Below are 22286 nucleotides of genomic sequence, written 5' to 3' on the forward strand. Positions count from 1 at the left end.
CGTTACTGTTGAAATTGTTTGTGTTTTTAATTGTAGTGTAAAAAAATATATAGGATTGTAAGTGTGTGATGTACACAAAAGAGAAATGTGTATGATTGCTTAAAAGGTACAATTTTACTGAAACTAATATAATCAATAGGATTAAAACAAATAGAAAATAAATCAAATTTAAAATTGATGACAAATTTAAAAACATTCAAGGTTCTCCTACCTCTGAGAATGAGCAAATGACTTAACAAAGTCTTTAGAGTAAGTAAGTAAGTAAGTAATTTATATTTGTAAAGTGCCTTTCACAGACCTGGGTCACAAGGCGCTTTAACAACCAAACAATACTCAGTTAAAAACTACTACAAATTTAAAAAAATGAAGAAGGCCATGACAGCAACATTGACAATCATAGCAGCCCCAATATAATAAAGGAAGAGCCTGCACAAATAAAAAGGTCTCAAGATGTTTCTTGAATGAGTCAGTAGATCCATCAAACACAGAGGGAGAGGAAGATCGTTTCAAAGATTAGGAGCAACAGCCTGGAAGGATTTCTCTCCTCTGGTCCAGAAGTGTGTTCAGGAACCATCAGTAGATTCTTATCCATTCGAAATCTCGCTGCAGAGTTTTGTATTAACTGCAGGCGAGACAGATCCTTCTTGCTTAGACATGAAAATATTAACTTACACAACTTTAAGATTTTCCACTTAACAGTTCTGTAAATCGTCTTTGATTAATACACACAAAGAAGATCACAAAATGTCTTTAATACGGTTTCATGGTATCATATCAAGTCATGAACAACAAAAAGTGAGCAACGTTCCACTGTCAGACTGAAGGAAACCAATCAACGTTAAAGTGCAGATCATTTTGAAATTGCTTTTCTGGACAGATGGTTGAGATTCAGGACAGCGGAGTGGAAATGTTCCAGATGCTGCAGCAGAATTGAACTCAAAATGTGTGATATGGGATGTAAGGTGAAGCACAGACAACACTTTCTAACCATGTACAAGTTAGTTTGTCAGTTTTGTGTGTTTTATTCAGCCAACATGAAAAAATTCTACCTAAGAAAGTAAGTAATTATTTTTAAAGCACCTTTCTCAGACCAGGATCACAACGAAAAAAACATCAACATGCAGATGTAATTGAACTTAGAAAAGCTCTTCTATAGGAAGGCGTCACTAAAATCTGTGCGTTCGCTGTGTTTTAATCAAGCTCAGAAAAAGAGGTGGGTGATCGATTTGTCTGGCATGGATTGATTCAGATTCAGCACCACTGCGGTGGACAGCTCCCACTAAGACGCGTCTTTGGCTTTATCTTAAGGTTCCTCTAAGAAGGCAGAACTCCTCTGGGAAACACCTGTATCTTAGCCACACTTACACATCTTAAGAGCATCTAACATCCATATGAACAAACAGGGAAACACAGCCTTGATCTGTCAGAACAGATTGTTATCAGAATTTGTCAAGATTATTTGTCAGGTCAGAATTTGTAGAAAACATTACCTACACAGTTTGAATATAATTATTATTATTCTTTAATATTGTAGGGCCTTATTGGGAGAAATCGCTGCCCAAAGCCCCAAGCGTTACAATAATGTTGGTTTGTGGGTGTAAATGCAGACTTACAAGAGCCAAAAGTCACCACTGATAACATACAAAAAAAACGGTTTAAATTGTTTTTATTGCCTCCCACAAAACCTTCCTTTCACTAATCCTATCCCTGTCCCAAAGTAAACAAATAAACCAGGCATCATTTTAAACTGGCATAAACAGAAATAAAGGAAAACCATTCGGCTGCTCTCATATCAGCGGGCAGCGTGGTAAGTTTCAGCTCCTGGCTGGACATTGATTGTATCTGATGCAGTGCTAGATCTGGTCGGATCTCATTTCCTGTGTGAAAACCACATCTTGCTGATATTGACGATTTTTTTTTTTGAAAGCCAGAGGGTAAGATATGATATAGGAGTGCAAATATTCCTGCACAGACATGGAGATACATTTGCCATTTTGTAAATATCCACAGGGCCTTCTCTTCTTTAGCATTCCGTCTCAGTGACTTTCTTTTTTTTTTTTTTTTCAAACAGCCTGAGGGTGTTTGATAAAAAAGTTTATATTAACGGACATTTTATTTTCTTCTCCTCCTGGAGATACAAAGATACTAGTATGCCTTTTTGTCTGCACTAACAAGAAAATAAGCGCAATTCTAAACATCACATCCCCTCATCCTCACCCAGGTTTCCTCCCTGAGTCACTTACCATCGAAAGCAGACTATTACTTGCTCTCAGAGCCAAATCGTATTTTCATTTTGTATCAATCCCCCAGATTTCCTCTCAGGGAACGTTTGAAAGGTTTTCATTCATGGAGCTTCTGCAGACACCTTATTACGGCTTTGGAGTGATTCGATTTAGACGTCATACTCGCTGCTTTTGATGAAATTCACCAGAGACCGAGATGATGGCTTTGCCGCAGACGATTTCAAAAATGTCACACAAGAAGTTAAAAAACTCAAAATGTCAGAGAAACATGGTACAAACGAATTAAAGTGTAAATAAGTAGTGGTAATACAAAGCTGGGCTCCTCTCAAAGGGATCAAAATGATTGCAGTTATTTATAGGTAAATAGCAAACAAGACAAGAAAAACAGAGTTGTGGATGAGCTTTAGCCAAACTCTTCATCGATGCCTTTCTCTGGCAGTTGATTACATCCTCAAGGTTTTGATAACTGACTCTGTTTCAGCAGGTATTGAGCAGATAATCTTCTTAAAAGTGATGCTATCCAGATTTAAAATGGAGGTGACGATTTCTCATGTTAAAGTCAGGGCGATATTTAAAATGTTACTTTGCACAAACAACTTTAATAATATGCATTTGGCTTATAATGGTGATTCATTGGCGGATTTGTTCTTTCTTAATTGTTCATTTTCTTATATTCAGCACTTTTATTAAATAGCATTGTCCTATAAATTACGGTTTTCCTGTTTCCTTTTTCATTATGACTCACAGGCTTTTTAATGTTTGGAAGACCCCTGGTAAAATGACTATGAAATCTGCACCATATTCAAAGCATGTATAGACTACAGTAGCAATAATTGCATTGAAAATAATCATAATTTTTAAAAAATTAGAATTTAGGGGAATTTTGGAAAGCTCATAAAACACAAAAGACAGAATCTCCCACACAGGAAACAGCAGGGTTGTTAGCTTCAAGCAAACATGGATCGTTTCTATTTTTCAGTCCAAATAGAGGAACAGAGGTTCACCAGTATTAGATTGCATCTGCTATTGATTCCAAAGAAAAGTGTCAATGTTGATTCAAATCTTCTCACCTTCCATGCAATCACAATAGACTAAATGTAAAAACGAATGTCTGACTTCAGCCAGAGATCACATTTAAAGGTCAGAGATAATGATCAACTATCATTTTCTGCCAGTTGAATGTCTTCTCAGCCTCCACCTCCTCTGGGCAACAACACCCCATCACTCAGAGTGAGAGAGTGTGAATAATGTAGTGGTGGTCCGCCTTGCTCAATACCTGTGTTATCAAGATCAGTTGTGTCTTTGACTGCCTGCCAGTTGGCCTTCCTACGCATTCCATTCTGTCGCAGGTTGATGATGTGGCCAATAACCGTCTGCAGACTACCTCCACCCGGGCGCACCCTTGTACTGAAAGGTCAGCGTACCTCAAAAAATCTTCCAATCCTAGGGCTCCTCCACTGCCCCCCTGCCAGGGCACGGTGAGCTCAATTATCTAGATGAGTTTGTGCGAAGATGACCGGACTACAAGGTCTTGTCTGTTGGTGACTGCAATCTCAGCTAGGAAGCAGGAAGGTTTGCCAACAGCTTCCAGTCGCGAGTTGTCCTCAGCTGTCCAGTGTCTGGTCAAATAGTGGTGAGGCTGATTTGACCTGAACAGTCCCAAACCAACTTGGCTGCCAGCGGGCTGACAACGATCAGTGGGTATTTACCATTGTATGTTGACTTTCCAGAACCTGTATGCTTTGTGTAGCCTTGAGTGAAACTGGTCTTGCATCCCACCAAGATGTGCTTGCTGGGTCTTCGGAGTACCAGTTATTTAGGTTTGTGGGAGAAGGGATGACATCCAATGCAGATCTGATGGTAAAGCTTGTCCTGAATGCCTCCATTTCCCGCAGCTCTTTCTAGGTGATCTTTCTCTTTTCCACTTCTTCTTGCACAATCCAGTGCTCTTGCTCTGCCTGCGCCACAGCGTCAGCATAACTTCTAGCTTCCGCTTCCTGACAACCAGCTTGCATCTCTCAGATGTAGTGACCTTACTCCGCACCGGTGTCCTGGAGCCGAGGCCACTCCCCTTGCACTTGGCTTGCTCCTTTATCTACCGATCTTGATGCAATCTGGTCTCAATGTGTTCCAGGAGCTTTCCTAGCAATCGTGCAGTGCAGCCCTGTTTGTGGTGAGTTTTGTGAAGTCATCCATGCTTCAATTAACACCATATCCTTTTCTTACCTTATTCACTTTGCTACATCTACAATATGACATGTTTTTTGTAGCATTTGAATGATTGTTTACTGCGATGAGCTCGATAGGACAGCTGGTGGCAGGAGAAGTTCAAGTAAGAACTGGAGGTCGCACTAAACCTTTATCTGCATCACAGCGAGTAAGGATTCTTCAAATGATAGATCCAGATGGTATTCTGAACACTCAAAAGTTCATTCGATTATTATAACTATTTTTTTATTACTCATTTTATACTTTTTATTTTAAAAAATTGGATTTCCGTAAAATACTCCACATCATTATTGAGAAAAATTGTAATTTAACTGACAAGGCAGAGGTCATTGATATGTTTTATAATGCTGGAAATGAACAAGAGACATTTGGTCATTTTCTAAATACATTTCCCATCTATATCTCTATATTTCATCTCAAATACTGACCAAAGTTAGTGATGGTATTTAATGTTATATATATTGCATACGCAGTCTATTCTTTTCTGTTCGCATATTAAACTCAACCATCTGCCTCCCGCCTCACAAGTGAGCAATGACACATGTATAAACACCATTAAGCTACATAGAAAGTACAGATGAGTAAGAGAGATGACTGTGTTTTAGTGCATCTGGTGTCTTTGGACGTGTCCATGCGCATGAGCTTTGTTGTGGATCGCTTTGACAAGCATCAGTGATTCATCAGTCTCCCACGATCCATCAGCCAGACGGAGTTGGCTTCGTCTTGTTTGTTCTCCATCAGCTCAAGGCGCTCGTGCACTTTCCCTCAGTCTGACAAAACAAACAAGGTTGTGTCTCGAAGTTTGACTGCCCACATTAACATGAAAAACCACTTACTGGAGTCCATCCAGCCATTAGTCGGAGAGTTACCATGATGGATTGAAGACTTCAGGTTTTTAATGTCGCCTCAATTCACCATACATATCACAGTTGTCATGGGGATCAAGCAAACACATGGATATTATCATTAATCTATAACAAAATGTCGGAAACCATTAGCTAAAAGATTAAGACCATCTGACTTCAAGGGGAGACGGACTCGGTCTTAGATACTGAAAATACTTCAGACAGGATGTGTAAAACTACTTGTTTTTCAAAACGTACTTCAATACATTAATCAATAGTTATTTAAATTGCACCATAAAAAAGGTCAATGCAGATGGCTGAGAATTGCATTAATTATAATTTTCTACTAATTTATTGGCTCCTACACTCCAAATAACACTGTCTGGCCACAAAGTCAAATAAGTGTGATGTGCGTTTGACTCTATGTGTGTCATGTCATTTTTATAGTGCAGATCCATGGAAAAATGCAATGTGTTGCAAAAAGTTTGATTGATTGAAACCTGGCAAAGCAGATGTTGTGACTTTAATGGTAATTTATTAATCGTGACTCAAACCACAAACTTGCTTAATAGTGAAATTAGCATTCACAAATACAAATGGATGTGATGCAGTGGCGGCAGGTGAAAATGATTCTAAGTGGCGCTCTTTTCCAGTACATTTCCCTGCATATACTATTGAAAGAATCAGGTGAATATAGTCTTAATCTTAGACAATATTAATTACGTGTAGAGATCAACACATTCACAGATAATTATGAATAATAATGTTCATTTTGCTCCTTGTTAACATACATTTAAAACGCCTTTTAATTATACATTGATCAGAGAGAATAAAACTAATTGTTAAAAAACTCAAGTAAAGCTATTAACAAACTGTCCTCTGCTCCAGGAAATAAGAGATGCTTTCTACCCACTCATGACAAACAGACAAAAAGACACAACAAATAATAAATCATTTTCTTTTTAACTAAAATGTCAAGGGCGGGCATTGAACCGGCGAAAATCTGCGTCCTCAAAGTTCAAATAGATGGTGCGCACTACCAAGTGAGCTCTCAAAGCTAGTGATGTTTAATTTTCATGTATTGCAACTATCAGGGTAGATTTTTCCAGCGCCCCGAAATCAGATACAGAGACAACGCTTCTTCGCTATTTTGGCGATGTGTATGATTGGCTGAGTTACAGAAACATGACGTCACTGATGGGTCTTTAAAAAAGCGACCCCGGATATGAAAAATGACGACACAAACCAAGATTATAATCAGAATGTGAATAAAAGCAAATATAGTTTGTACAAACATACAAAATAATCACTGTCAAATGAAAAATAATAAATAATCATTGAAAAAAATGATACAATGATAAAGGAATTTAAAAAAAACACTGCACAAATTGCCTCTATGGGCCAGCCGCCACTGATGTTACCTTCTGTTTGGATTTCCTGTTAAATTAGCATCTGTTTTAAGGCAATCAAGTTTTTTTTCCATCAAGGTTTAAGAAAGCAACATGTTTTTCTAAATGATGATAAGAGTATTTAAACAACAGTTAGTCCCTGGATGATACATTTGCAGAAGAAGATTATTTGTTTTCGCTGATCCATGCGTTATACCATGAGCTAATTCTTTCATGCTTGTTCTCATTCCTGCTACATATTTTGTTATCTAAACGTACCTAGTTAGCCTCAGGCCAAAACACTATTAAATCATCGTGTCCAAGTCGATTTAACCTTATTTCCTTTGAAATGTTTCACGATGGCAAAGCCAAGTTACTGTCAACATTCAAACCTCAGCTTCTCCATGACCCTGTTAACATAAAAAATAAGTCTCTGCTCGAGTATTGTTTTTCTGCCACGACGTAATGAGCTTGTCTGGGCAGTGATGTAACAGCAGTAATCGCTTCTTTACTCACAACCCAGTTGTGTTGAGTCACACAAACATCACTGACCGCTTGGATTTGTCCCCATCTGATCTGATCTGTGCATTCACAGCTGAACTCTCAGCACCAGTGGTTTTTGTAATTGCGCTGCCAAGTGGCTTTGACCCACAGCCAGCAGGCCTGACGCCGGGTTCGTGCTTCTTTCCAATGGAAGGTCACACACACAAGACCGTTTCATTTGAGTGCACATGACTGTTACATAAATTCTTTATGTGGCTAAAAATGATACTGAGAAGAGTTTAACTTGAGGCTCCGCAACGCCACAATTTTGGCATCTGTGGATGTTCAAATATCAAATAACCATTAAGTGATTTTTATATTTAACTTTTTGTTCTTGGTTTTGTATTTAGAACCGAATTAACCATCGCACTAATCCATCTGCAAGGATTTAAAACGATGTAATTAAAGTAAGGCCCAGTGGTTTGGGATGACGTTGATCAAGAACTGCGAAGATTCCCCTTGAACCCAAGGGTTTGAAAGGTCTCCACCTCTGACGCAGTGACATCAGACTCATGGCAGTTGTGCTGCCCTGATAAAAAAGCACTGACTCAACGATTGTGCCAGAGGCATGTTCGTGGAGGCGCACTATTCGTTTATATCTTAATTGGTGCGTGGAAGTGCAGCGAGAATTCTTAACTGGATTATTTTTAGCTGCTTTCACGCTGATTAAATGCAATCACGAGAGGAGGGTTTAGACAGCAGGTCGTAAATACACAAGACTCTCCTAAAGAGAGGCATATTTTATTCATTTCCTGTGCTCAGCTTTATATCAATACCCTTTTTTGTTCGACAATTTAGGTTTTATTTGCACTTTTTGAAGTTTTTTTAAATGATTTGAAGTAACGAAAAAGTGTCAAAAGTCATGTAAACTTTATTTATTCGTACAGATGCATTGAAGGTTTTGTCCAATAAAACTGGACATTGGTGTCAAGGCCGGCTCGCAGGGGACAACGTTTTGAGGTCAAGTTAAAAATGTCTCTTCTGTGCAAATAACTGTGTTTGAGGTAGAATCTTGACCCATGGACAGTTTGAAGTGCTGCAGTAGAAACAACCCTCAGCGGGGAAATGACCTTCTTCACAACACTGACTTTATAAGAGAGGAATACAAATCTTTCTCAGGTTCACTGTTTCTGCAGACAAAACAAATGTTTTAGTTTTAAATAAGAAAAGATCATGTTTTAATAAAATTAATCAAGTCATTTAGCTCCATTTATAAAAGCTAGTTGCTCATCAATAACATGTCAAATTAAATAAGTTAATACACAATATATTTAGCCAACATACAAAATATATATATTAATTCACAATATAACAAAAGTTAAACAGATGGTGTTAGAGGTAGGATTTCAACATTGTCAAAATCAATGTGATACTTTATGAATTAATTCTTAAAGTAAGTGATAGATATGGTGATGGACTTAAGGGATGGAAAATATGGTCGATGTTGGCTAAAGTAAGATCTTTTAAAGTGTTGTTTTCAATATAACCTACATGAGAAAAACTCCCACCTCTGCCAACCACAACAGCAAAACCTATATGAGTTTCCATAACCAGGGATAAATCTTCTTAGAGTTTAACATGCTAGCTCTAGCGTCCTTCAACCGTAACACGTCTCTTAAACCAATGTCAAGGGAACAACAACAACTCATTTTGTCATTAGAATCACATTAACTTTGATCAAATCATGTGTTTAAGAAAAGATTTCTAGAACCAAAGACAGTAAATCACATCATCACATGGCTTTACATTGGATTATATATCTTGACAGGACCAAATGTCAGAACTTAAAACCTGAGGCTTTTCTGTAACTCATTTATAAATACTAACCCTTCTTTAATAAAGATTTTATTTACATTTTATAACATCAAACAGCTGCATTCGCATTTCTCTTGAATTAGTATTGATCCACGGTTCACTTTAGGTTTCCTAAATTAAAAAAATACAACCTTGCAGGGAGTGAATGCTTTTTTTTTATTAGCTTCCAATCAATATCATGACCTTTTTTTTCCTGACACTGTGTGGGTCTGTATCCTCAGCTCCACTCGTCCTCTGCAGGATTGTTTCGCCCACTCAGCTCCACTTACAGGTGACGGAGTTTTTAGTCAGGCGGTGTCGCGTCGCCTTGCTTCAGTTGCTAACAGCCATTCAAGGCTGACATTTGACCACGTTGGCCTCTGTCGGCTCCAGGATGGATCTCCCTGCTAATGTGCTCGTCCTTGTCACTTAGACGCTCGTCTTAAGTTAGATAATTGATGCTAAACATGTTTTTTAAACCATAGCGTTTAATGCTTTTACTGTAACGTCAAGGATGATTAGCATCATAGTTATTTATTAATATCTTTCAATCTTTTTTATCCAGGACTAATATTTTAATATTTCGAACTATTGATCCAAATTAAATGTTTATATTCTTTGCTCTGTAAAACAGCCTTAGATGGAGCGTCTGACATCATCAGAACATTTATTTAATTATTGTTTTTAATTATAATTTAAGTTCTTGCACATGAAATGACTTGATGGGATTCGGTCCCCAAACCTTGAGTTTGAAATATTGTAGAAATAGTCCCGCAGCACGTGTGGTCATTAGAGTAGGAGCTCAGTTAGAATCGTAGCAAAGTAAATTGTCCAGCAACTGCCTGAAGATGATCTCCTCCTGATTCTAGACATTTTGAGGACACGTGTAGGCGGTCAGAGAACGGGGCCAGTATAACTGCAATGCTCGGTGTGTCAGTCGGCTCATTTAAAACTGCTCTGCTGTGGAAACCTGCCAACCTTTGTGTTGAATGTTAAGCCCGGGAAGATGTTTTATAGACACTGGCTTCATTATGCACTCGCAGCGTTTATGTACAGTGTCAATAAAGATCTGTCCGGATTAGAAGTTATCAGTCCGACGATTCAGCAGATGCATCTTAAAATGCGTTCAAGCCCGAGATAGAAAGGATAACGTGATTACATGCGTGATTTAAGGTGAGTTAAGACCCACTTTACTAAAGGTTTGTCTCTTAACTCGAGACGGATCCAAGCTCCGTTATTCATTCTGGAAAGTGATTGTATATATCTGAAAAGGAGGGTTCAACAGTAGGGAACTAAAGAGGTCAAACATTACAATGAGATGAACTTCCCTTTTATATTATTGTTTGTTTACATTTCACAATATTTAAAAACCCAAAAAAAGGTCAACATCTGGAAAAACAACTGCATATCAAGCATATACTTGGACATGGTGTGGAAATATAACATTCAGTCCAAGTTGCTGGATAAACAGGATTCATGTTTAATGAGCAGATCATCCAATTAATAACCTTTTTTTCTTGATCCTTGTATATTTCGATCTGAAGTTGTGTACTTATCTTAAAAGTGTCTTCCGTCACAAACAGTAATGCCTCGTAAATCAGAATATTTAACTAAATTTTACCTGTAAGATGTATACAAACCCATAAATATGCGTTTATTGGATGTTGTGAGTGAACCATTGTATACAAGTCACAGAAACATTGTTAAAGAGCAGCTAATGTGTTGATGTAAGTGTGTCTTAAATAGATGTTGGACTCTATTTTATCATCAGTATGTGTCTGTTTGTACAAAACTCTCTTTAAATAAAGATATTTACATTAGAAAATGTTCTTAAGCCCCGTCCACTGAAAACAATTGTTTTTTCGGGATATTAAATCTTGTATACCATAACTTGATTGCTCTGACTGGTCTAACATCGAGGTTTGTCACCATGTATCATCAATACAGGTGTCCTTGTTGTATCTAAGGGACTCGTTGTATAAACAAAGTGGGGTGTGATTACAGCTGTAGGAGGAGTGAAGCCATTATTACGTCATAATGGACTCTTTTAACCTCTCATTCACCAAGATTTCAGATAAAGTAATAACTTCAAAACAATCAGGAGAAGCGACTCAGGAATATTTAGTTTTGACATTAGCTGCACTTTAATACAGGATGAGATTAAAAAAAACAATGTACAATATTTATATAAATAGATTTAAATCATTATCCTTCATAAATACATAGAATTGTTACAGCTAAACGTATTTAGGGTTTTAGTTGGAGGTAATTTGTGGGTCAGTAAAGCAGTCTAGTTTATGGTAAAGCTACACTTTGAAAATAATTTGATCTACACCCACTAATTGTGTGTGAAGCTGTCATGGGCCTTTATCAGGTGTCTGGCCAAAGTTACTCCAGGATGTCTGTCATTCTTAAAAAATGTGATTAACAATTTCCTGCTCTTCAGAGTTTGTGGTTATTAAATTTTTATTAACGGTTCAAATCTCTGATCTGAGCCTATTAATAACATTGATATAATCCAAACAAAATTAGCCCACATCCTTTGTTCAGAACTTTCTTTTAGTTTCATAAAGAATATGTGTCAAGGAATTTCCGTCTTCACAAGTTAAAAAGAACTCGTAAAATCTTGCTTCCCTGAACTATTTTCATCTGTGTTTGCTTTGTTGCCATTTCAAAGACATTTTAATGAGATTGTTTAATGAGGAAACCACAACAGACACAATCATGACTGTGAGCAAAGTCTTTTTATAAATCTTTCAGCAAGTTTAGGGGGGGGGACTCGCAGCTACTTATTTTCTTCTTAAAACATTTCATTTGATCAAGACATAATTGAAAGAGAATAGTCACTGTTGAGATTTTTTATGCCTCCAGCGACTCATTAAGATGACACACCTGGAGGTTTTATAAATATAGTCACATCAAAGTCTTAAATCTCAACCCCTGGAGCTGAAATTGAGGTAATTTTCCGCCAAATCACCACATTATCGTCTTTTTCGGAAGTCCATTCCACAGTCATTATTGTGAACTTTTCTCCTCTCTTTTCTGCTGGAGTGCAGCAGATGTTCAGCAATTAAAAAGCTTTTAAATGTAAACCGTAAAAATCGTTCCTTTAAAGAAGAATCTTTCCTTACGGTTTATTAAAAACTCACGATCCAAAAGATCTTTTGAAGATGAAGAGCTGAAGTAAGACGGACACACTAAACGTGTGATGATGGAAGAAGCGTGAAGATGGTGTCAGGAGAGCATCCACAGGAATCCCTTTCATTTATTCATGCAGGCAACCAGCACCAGGGACTCTCCCGGCCTCATTATGAAATGTGCGTTTGCAGAAGCTCACGCAGCAGTGCAGCACTTGCCTGAAAGCTTCTACTCATCCTCCTTACTCTCCTCCTTCTCCTCTCATTTTAGAAATCACGCCACCCATAGGGAGGCAATGTCATGCTTCATTCGTTGAGCTACATCTCTTGCTGTCCTAAATCCTTCCGTCTCTTTTGTTTCATAAAGCAAAGCTTTAATAAATCCACCATGTTTGTGTATATTTAATAATGGTTTATGGTATTTGGGCGGGAAGTGGAGTCATCATCAGACTTCGAGGAAATCTACTAAGACTTTTTTTTGTGTTGTTTAAATCAACTTTATTATCTAACATTGAAATATATTATATTATTTATAAGTTTCCTGTGTAGATGGAGTCTCACACATGGTTTGTTGACCAGATATCATACATGTAGAATCAGATACAAACATGTTTTGTTGACACTGAATTTTGTGTCATGTCAGATCTCAATAGGCCATTGTATTCTATTCTATTCTGGTCAGTCAGTGTGATCCATTTTATTGTATCCGGGTCAGAATATGATTCCTGGACCACACAAAGAACATCTGCTGCTTAATCTGTGATTTCAAAGCCATCTGTGTTGGTACATTAAGACATTTCCAGCGATCAGATGTCCCCGGGGTCTGTGCCTTTCAGCGAAGAAGACTAATGACGTCACATTAAAAATGAATAGTGTGCAGATTTTTATGATTTCAATTTTTTTTAGTTGTCGGATACCAAAAAAAGCCGAAATCTTCAACTGTAATGAAGATTATACCTTTACACATACAAACCAAAAAATTATGTAGTTATTCAAATAATTTGTAAATGTATATTGAATGATATTTCTGACATTGGTAACAATATATTTCTTTCCTCTGTGATTAGTATTATAAATAAATTGAAAGTTAAAAAAAAAAACGAATTAATCCAGTTATACTGACATCACAGGAAAAACTATATACTGTGTAGTTCATGCATCTAAATGTTGTATTTATACACTATATTGTTGAGTGTATGCATCATTTCAGTTAAACATACAAGGTTCTGTTGTACAGTAAATACAAAATATAAATTAACCCTAATGTGATGACATTGGTCACCAGTTGAAACTACTAGGATCCCAGGAACATCTCATCTAGCACTTACTTAACTTAAATAATGTCCATAAAGAAATTATGGATAATATACATAAGTTATTTTAATAGTCTTTACGAAATTCTTCCATAATAGTTTTGTCCAATACTTGAATGAAACCATTGAAGATCACCAGTGGACATTTTATTTTCAGTTAGTTATCATTTATTCACATCGACTGATTTAAAGTTTAAATTTCAGACACATAAAATCCTCAAAAACGTTCTTCAAATAAACCACCAAAACTGCTTTAAAAGAGACCTCCCCTAAATCTGCCTCTTATTTGATCCCAGTGGTGTGTCCCACAGAGAGGTAGATAAAAGAAGCCTGGCCTCCTCGCTGGAGCTCAGCTGCAGCGCCAACATTAGAGGGACTCGAGTCAGTCGTGGCATGAAACGGAGACGCTGAGGCTCATTGAGCAGCTCGGCAGAAAAAGGCTGAGAATAATAAATCCACTGAGAAGGAGCGATGCAGCTTAAGAGAAGGGCTGTGAATGTGCCGGTGGTGGTGTATGTGCGAGTCAGTGCTGCTTTGGGATCTCTCTGGTCCCTTTATGACCGCGGCTATTTTAACTCTCTGCTTTGTCGGCCGGACTCGGTAATGAGCAGAAGCATCACTCGAACCAAATAGTATTTTTGCCTAATGAATGAGGGGTTGGACTGAGATGGAGGAATCTCTAGTCATTACTCCTTCTTGTTAATAGCGTAACACGATAATGTTTTTGTCTTTGACGACTGTCGTTTACATTTGACCACACTATAGAGCATATAGGTCACACACTATCATAGCTACAGTGTCAACAAATTTCCGGTATCAGTACTCTGTAGATAGTCTTCAAAGACATCAGTTTCTAGCGAGTAGAAACTTAATCTTTCAATAACACATTATTTAAGGGCAACTCATGTCAAAAACAACTCTCCTGACTCACTCACATGTGTCAAATGTTGAAGTCTTCCTCTCCAAGATGCAGTAAGTCCCTCATCATGACCATGTTTTGAACTTATTACTTTAATTACTTCCCTCGAAAATCTTAGCGAACGAGAGGTTACGAGAGCGGAGTCCATTATGATGTCATAATGAGATTCACTCCTCCTACAACAGCGAAGAACACCCTTCTTTCGTCAAACATCTCTTGGAGGAGGAGACTTCCTGGATTCATGACGCTACGTGACAAACATCGATGTTTGACCAATCACAGCAGAGTGGGTGTGGTTATGGTAAACAAGATTTTAGCTCGAGAAAAAACATGTAAAAAAACAAGTATCTGACGGTAAAAGACACATTTATTTTTGTGATGCAACCTTTTTAAATTCAAGTGCATTTGTCAGTCACAACAACATGGGGCTGTTATCAGATGATCTAAATATTCTCAATGTTATTTTACCAACACACAATCGAAGAAGGACTTAAAATCTCTTGCTCGTCTACCATTAGTAGTGGGAAGGAAACGATTAGTTCTAGATCATCACGAGGCACTTAGAGATCGACGGAACCTTGGCTTGTCCAGGACAAACGTCCGGGTTTAATGAGATTGTAATTGCTTAGTCTGGCCTGGATTCTCCTCTGATGCATGAGTGTGCAGTTGTCTGTGCAGTCGGCTTGAATATTAATCTGACAAAACATTTGACAAATGTCCGAGAAGAAAAACTCTGAGTAGAAACAAATCTTCTTAAGCCAACGGAAAAAAAAGACAGAGACTCAGTGCTGTTGATTGTGTTTAGGTAATTTTGTTTTGCTTCAGGTTGTGTTTATTTATCTGCTAATTTGGTCGTGCTTCAGAACCTCAGGGCTACTGTGACATTTACACGTGTTGCTGATGAAAAGTAGTCGCTACAGTTCTGTGAAGAGATTCAACTGGAGGGAATTTATCCAGAACACGCGCACGTTACAGGTTCCTGTTCTTAATTCTCGACAGGACAATGATCCGGGCCGACGTCTAAAATCCTGGTGTGTTCGTCAGAATCCCTCCGGTTTGAGTGACACTAACAACATTTCTTTCGCACAGGATTTTACGGACCCAGTCGCTGGAATGGTATTACAACAATGTGAAGAGTCGCTTTAAGAGATTCGGCAGTGCCAAGGTTCTGAAGACGTTGTACAGGAAACACATCATTGAGCGAGGAGCCTTTTCCGAACTCCCACCAGGTAATGTTTCGTCACCTTTTTAGTGTTTTAGTTGATGTCCTTACTGTTGCTAAGCATGTCAATGACGTTCTGTCTGTTGAAATATGTTCTTGTTTTTAGTCATTTGATAATAGACTTCATTTTTTGTGTTCAATAATCCTAACAAACCGCATTCGTCATTGGATTTATCTTGAAATGCTTTGGTAGCTTTTTATTGTTGCTTGGCTTCAGCTGGAATTAGTTTTTGTACTTTCCTGGTGATTTATAGCATTGGTATTACTCTGCTCTGATGCTCTTCAATTGGATGAGTCACCGTCCCTTTTATGCACTTGTTTTCATTGTTGCACCATTTTAATTTTAAATATGCACTACTTTAACCAGTGATGAGAACCTACTAAGCACAAATAAACTTTTTTAAGACTGAGGCTTAAGCAGCGTAAATACATTGTTATACTGCATGATCAATCAGAATAGTTGAGATAGTTTAAAGTGCTTAAGAAAACGACTGCTGTGAAGCCTAAACGATGCTACAAACTGGAGTGTTTGTTTACAGGAGGTCTGTTCGGCTACGATACAAAACGTTACTGGATAAATGTGTGTTTTTTTTACTGCTTTCCTCGATGAGATCATCATCCATGCGTCCATCTGTCTCTCCCTAAAAAGAGATTAATAATACAACATGGACTAGCTTAGATTATTCCCCCCAAAGAAAGTCTCTTGGGAAAGTTGAACATGACTTGTAATCATGCAAAACAGTTTAGGAGCCAATTACATATGAATGGGTTTTTCTCTGTCCAAACAGGAGACTTTCCAAAATAGGGGATTAAGTCAGTCTCATTTCCATTGAGGGTTTGACTCCGCCAGGGCTGCCCTTTGTCAGCAATTCTGTTCATCACTTTTATGGACAGAATTTCAGGGCTCGGCCAGGGCGTTGAGGGGGTCCGGTTTGGTGACCTTGGGTTTGGATCACTGCTTTTTGCAGATCACGTGGTTCCACTGGGAAGGTTCGCAACAGTGAAGTGGCAGGAATGAGAATCAGCACCTCCAAATCAGAGTCTGGGGTTCTCAGTGGGAACAAGGTGGGAAGCCTTCTCCGGGTTGGGGATGAGATCGTTACATTAGTAGAGGAGTTTAAGTATTTTGAGGTGTTGTTCACGAGTGAGGGAAGAATTGAGCGAGAGATCCACAGGCAAATTGTGGTATCAGCAGTTACGAGGACGCTGCACCGATCTAAGGTGGTGAATAGAGAGCTGAGCCAAAGGCGATCTACGTCCCTATCCTCACCTATGGCCACGAACCGTGGTTGTAACTGAAAGAACAAGATCGTGGATACAAGCGTAGGCTGGGCTCTCTCTTAGAGATAGGGTGAGAAGCAAGGTCATCTGGGAAAGGCTCGTAGTAGAACCACTGCTCCTCGATGTTGAGACGAGATGATCAAGACAAAGAAAAAGGAATATTTTCTTTATGCCAAGTTTCTTTCAAGCTTTCTATTTTTCCATCATCATCATCATTTTTGTCTTTATTTTGATGTACTCTTTTGTAATTATTAGTTTAATTTTGAACAGTCAATACTCTCTTTAGCAAAACTCTCTCGTTATTATATAAATGTTCTTCACTTTGCTTGTGCGACCGTTTCAAAGTCTGTGAGCGTCGGCGTGACCATCAAACTGCTTCAGAAACTGTGTATTTAGGTGCTGAGAGGACGTGGTACATCAAAGATATGGCAGTGCACTTACACTGATAAGTACGAAGGCCCCCAGGAGACATGGAGAGAAAAATGTTATCAACATCCCAAGATCAGATTCTCATGTCTATTTATGACTACACATTAGATATCTAGAATGTATCTGCAGAGTCTGTGTGCTTGATCTCAGCAGGCTGAAACTGAAATGAATGCAGTTATTTTGTCAGTTTTTTAATCAAAAGGATGAAAGTTTTGTGTGTATTTGAAACACATCAACACAGTTATTGTTCACGATTGTAAATAAATACATGTTTGATTGATTTGAAGATGATTTATTCCATTACATGCTAGGAAATAAGCATGACAAGTCACAAGTCATGTTTTTGAAAAAGAACATGTTAATTTACGCAGGACGACCTATTTTAGAAATGTATTGATGTTTGTTATCCAAGATTTTTTTGTTACATTTCCCTTGGAGGACTTCGTACATAAGCAGGGTCACTCTATTTTCAGTCTAGTTATTTTTATGCTTGAATACAGAGAGAATCCATTTTTACTCTTGCATACAAATGCAGGTGTTGTTGCCCCCAGCTCTCCTCAGGTAATTGTTGTTTCTGGACAACAGCATGGCAGTGTTTATTGGTTCTGTCTCATTTCCAGATCCTGAAAGCTGGACTGCAACTCGACAGAGTAGCTTGTATTAGGACTTTACTGGAAATTTTAATAACCACAGAATACATTTTAAAATGGATTAAGTGAAAGTAAATTAGGATTCACTTGATGAGTTATTTTTAAGCCAACATCAAGGATATATTTGCGTCTTAATTTGACCCAATAGTAGCAGATTATAGTAAAACAAAGCCTAACTGTGTCATTGAAACTTAAATAAAAATGTGATTGAAGCTCTTTGAGTTTTCATAGGAGATAATTGGGTTCAAGTTGGGTTTATAATTTGTAATATGACACAGTGGGTCATGACTGGCCTGAGATCCATTGGTTGGACACATATCTTCTTCCCTAAAGTTAAGGAATAAAAGCTTTAGGTAAATCTTGTGACATATGTGAGAAATGTAATATTTTTGGAAGGAACAAGCATATTGTCTTTTTACCGTTTTTAAAAAGAAAACGTCAGATAACACAGTTATCTTTACTTGTGTCAAAATAGTTGGCAGGTGTATTGGTGTGAAAAAGAAGAGATTTAGAAGAACTTCTCAAAGCTTTTATCCCATCCTTATCTGAATATCGTTAAAAAAACATATTTTATTTCTTCATTCATGGCAGAGGCTTTCATTACCTGTGGAATCAGTCGTCGTGAAATGTCAGGTGACATGACACTCGAGAGAAAGTGGGCTGTTTTACATCAATCATTATCTAGAGTGTGTGTGACCTTCACACTAATGGAGAGAAAGTAGAGAGGTTCGTATCTTTGTCTGCCTCACTTTGGTTTTATGTCGTGATACGATGGTGTCACCTGCAAGACGGTTCTCTGCGCCTGAAAGTTTACTTGTGTCACTTGTGTTCAGATTACTTCGAGTCAATCTTGATTATATCTGAAATACTTGACATCAAACCTCTGGCATCAAGTGTATCAACAAAAGTGTGAGTTTTAGAAAGTTGAAATGTAACTGAGAAGCTCTAACAGAATGTTGATAATAAATAATCCATTTTATGGATAGATGGTTTGAGGAAAAATTGGACCGAGAACTTTGCACCATATGATGAATGAATGAAACTAAAGACAATGTTGTAATAGAAAACTCAGTTTGTTCATTTGAAAGTTGTGAAATATTCTGTTATTGTTATTAAGCTGGATAAATATGATTATACGTTTTTTGAATAGAATAGAATACGTTTTTTGAATAGAATTTAATTAGCATTTAAAGTTTGAATTTAGAAACAACCATAAAAGGTTTTAATCAGGTACGAACAATGCAAACACCACCAAACTTTTTCTTTAGAAAATGGATCACACGTACTGACCTGAGTTGCACTTGTACTTGCACATATACCACATGTAAAACAAGAGTTTGGTCAAATGAGTTTGAAGGTCGAGCCACTTTACTTGAGGAAACTGACTGAAGTAGCTTCAAGGCTCAGATTGTTAAAAGATAACATATTCAGCAGCCCACGGGCAAGTTCCAGAAATAATTGTCCACAAAAGGGTGAATTCGTGAGAGAAATAAATGTTTTTTTCACCATTTAGGAAATGCAGATCTACTTTGGGAAATTTGGAAATAAAAAGAACAAATCACAAGGGATGACAAAGTGCAAATCCCTTTAACTTTGTTGTTTTTGTTTTAGCCATTTAAAGAAGATTTATTCAGTACAGAGAAAGGCCACAGATCCAATTAACATCTTAACTACTTCAATTATGGAACTTTTTCTTCCTGATGATTTTCTACCACTACTCTTTATCTAGATATCCAGTAGTTCTGCAATCCCTGTTGTGGACTGAATTAATAACCAGTAAGTCGTCTCACTCTTGGTGTACAGCACAATGTCATCCAACAGGTGACTGATGTTTCCAGTCAGTATCCAATTGTGTTTATATTTATAACCTTTATACATAAACAGACGGTAAGAGATATGAAGGCAATCCGTGAAAAAACTTACTAATTCTCTATCGCCTTAGTTTCCTGGTACTGTTGCCATTCTTTCTTAAAATTCATGACTTAAATCAGGTCGGTATTGAACTAGCAGCTTGTTAAATATATCTCCCACTGACAGTTTTATGCACCACTTCTGCATTTCTTTACTGATTTTACGCTGCGGTTTCACTCGCTTCTCCATCAAACACAACGATGACGTGCAAAGCTCACTCCTTTCAAACAGAGGATTACTGTTGTCCCACTTTTCTTCTGCCCTTTGTGTTTGTTGTCAGATGTGTGTTTGTGTGTGAGTGTGTGTGAATACACCTATCCAGTAGGATAACTGTGATTTAGGAAAACATCAACCTCCAGGCAGACTTTTTTGTCAAGTGGGAATTGAGAGGAAAAATAAAGCTGCAAACTGTTTTTAAGGCTTTTTTCCAGATATCACTCAGAGAACAAAGAAAGAGGTGGATGTCCTTGTGTGTCTCTGCACATGAGATAACATCAGAGGAAGCATTGATGTACTTTAAAAGCTGATAAGAGAGGATTCACAAGATTCTGCTTCTGCAAACAGCAAGGCAACCATTTAAGCTCAGCTTTCATCCCAGAGATTCAGGGTTAGCAAACGATAAGCATGCTCACATGCTTTTAATTGTTTAAATCACACTAAATAAATTAAGTATTTTGTCAATAAATGTTCAAACAGTGTCTTTGTAATAGAGACAAGTTCATATAATTTCTGTTCTATTGATTATTACTGTCTTATAGGTGTTTTGTTTTGAAAAAAGATAGTATTTTCTCTGTAGTAACATTGTCTTAACACGTTAAGACCGTTAAGTTTACTCAAAAAATAAACCTCTAAACTATTGGAAAAATGTTTTTATATAAAGGTCTGTCCGTGAAAATAATAATAAATAGGTTGGCGACCCCTGATTGTGACCCTCATAATTGAATATATTTGTCAGAAAGTTAAAAAGGGGCTCAACAACATACATTAAAATAAAAAAGTAAAAACTGTGATTAGGTGAACTTTGATTCTGTGCTTGTTACCATTTCCATAAATATCTGAAGGTAACTCTGTCTTACGTAAAAATGTTACTACACTGAGTGAGATCATAAGACTTTAATTTGAAAAGATCTCGGATCATGGCTTCAGAAATAAAGCTACGTTTTCAATTTTCACTCTTCGTCTTTTTTGTCTGTTCTCCTGAAAGCTGTGTTGACGCAGCGATTAGTGATGTTTCTGGACGATTTGGAGGGCAGAGTGTTAAATAGAAGCCTAAACTACGATCATCTGAAAAGCTAACAACTGCTGGTCTCGGGCTCATTATCATGAGCTTAACTGGATCTAAAGTAGCTACAAATGATTTACTGAACTCTCTGACAAACTTGGTTATTTAGTTGTTTTGGTACAGCATTGATTTAATGTTTCTTATATTATTTATTGTAGTACAAAATTTATTTTGTAAATATAGTATTAGGCTTGTTTTAGTATAAGAAACGTGTTTATAGAAATTATCTTAAAGGTACTGTGTCTTGCAGGAGTATATGTAGTAGCAGAACTCACTTGCACAACGCACAGCATGAGGTCGCACTGCAGCCTTGTCTGCACCACACAGTGCGTAATCCTTCAAATGTTTTATGACTGCAAATGAATATTCAGTACATCATATTTTTTAGTTGCTAGTAGATAGACAATAATGAAAACTGTCCTGAGTTACTTGAATATTGTTATAGCTTTTAAAATAAATGTAATATAGTTCATAAAATGGATATATTTGTACCCTTTTAAATTAAGTCATTTGTCTTTTTGTCTGATACATGTCAGGGTCACAGAGGTCACAAACGCTTTAAGCCACTTGCGTCTTGTTAGAAGAAGAAAAGTCACTTTGCAGAACTTCAGTGAAGAAACCGAGCCGAGGCCAAGTTTAATAGAGCCTGCTGTTTCTGCGGTTCATTATTTATTCACAGACGTCAGAACAATTTCTTCTGCCAGGCCCATAATCTCAAAATCCGCTTTGTCATCACACCCACCACTTCTTTTGTTTATCTTCACGACAGTTTTGAACATTATATTGGCCAATTTCATGGAAACATGAAGGAAACGCGGGCGAGGAACGATTCAGCTTGTTTATTTTCTTCCACAGTCTTGGCCTGTTCTGATGTAAACAGACATCCTGTCAGTTTGTCCAGACTTCTGAGATCCTTGTTTGTAAGAGCGTGTTTGTTTACAGCCAGATGCTGCATCGTAATTGAAAGTAAACTGACTTCTCTTTTCCTGCTGCTTCTGGCATTTCAGGAACGTTTGCTCAGACTTCTTCTTCTGTTTCTGTATTTATTCTGAACACAGGTCTTTTCTTTACTCATCAGAATTGTTGAGTAGACGTCATGA

At 37.5% G+C, this 22286-nt stretch overlaps 1 protein-coding gene across 2 annotated transcripts in view; it reads left to right on the plus strand.

Annotated features, from left to right (window-relative positions):
* Positions 1-22286, plus strand: part of myripb (myosin VIIA and Rab interacting protein b) — a 114702-nt gene that overhangs the window by 69047 nt on the left and 23369 nt on the right. For both annotated transcript variants that reach the window (XM_087789018.1, XM_087789019.1), the window contains exon 4: positions 15501-15640. In XM_087789018.1, coding sequence (XP_087645144.1) covers positions 15501-15640 — 140 coding nt within the window. The remainder of the gene's footprint in view (positions 1-15500; positions 15641-22286) is intronic.

Source organism: Callionymus lyra, chromosome 4 (genome assembly GCF_982586985.1).
Source record: "Callionymus lyra chromosome 4, fCalLyr1.hap1.1, whole genome shotgun sequence".
Classification (NCBI taxonomy): Eukaryota; Metazoa; Chordata; class Actinopteri; order Syngnathiformes; family Callionymidae; genus Callionymus; species Callionymus lyra.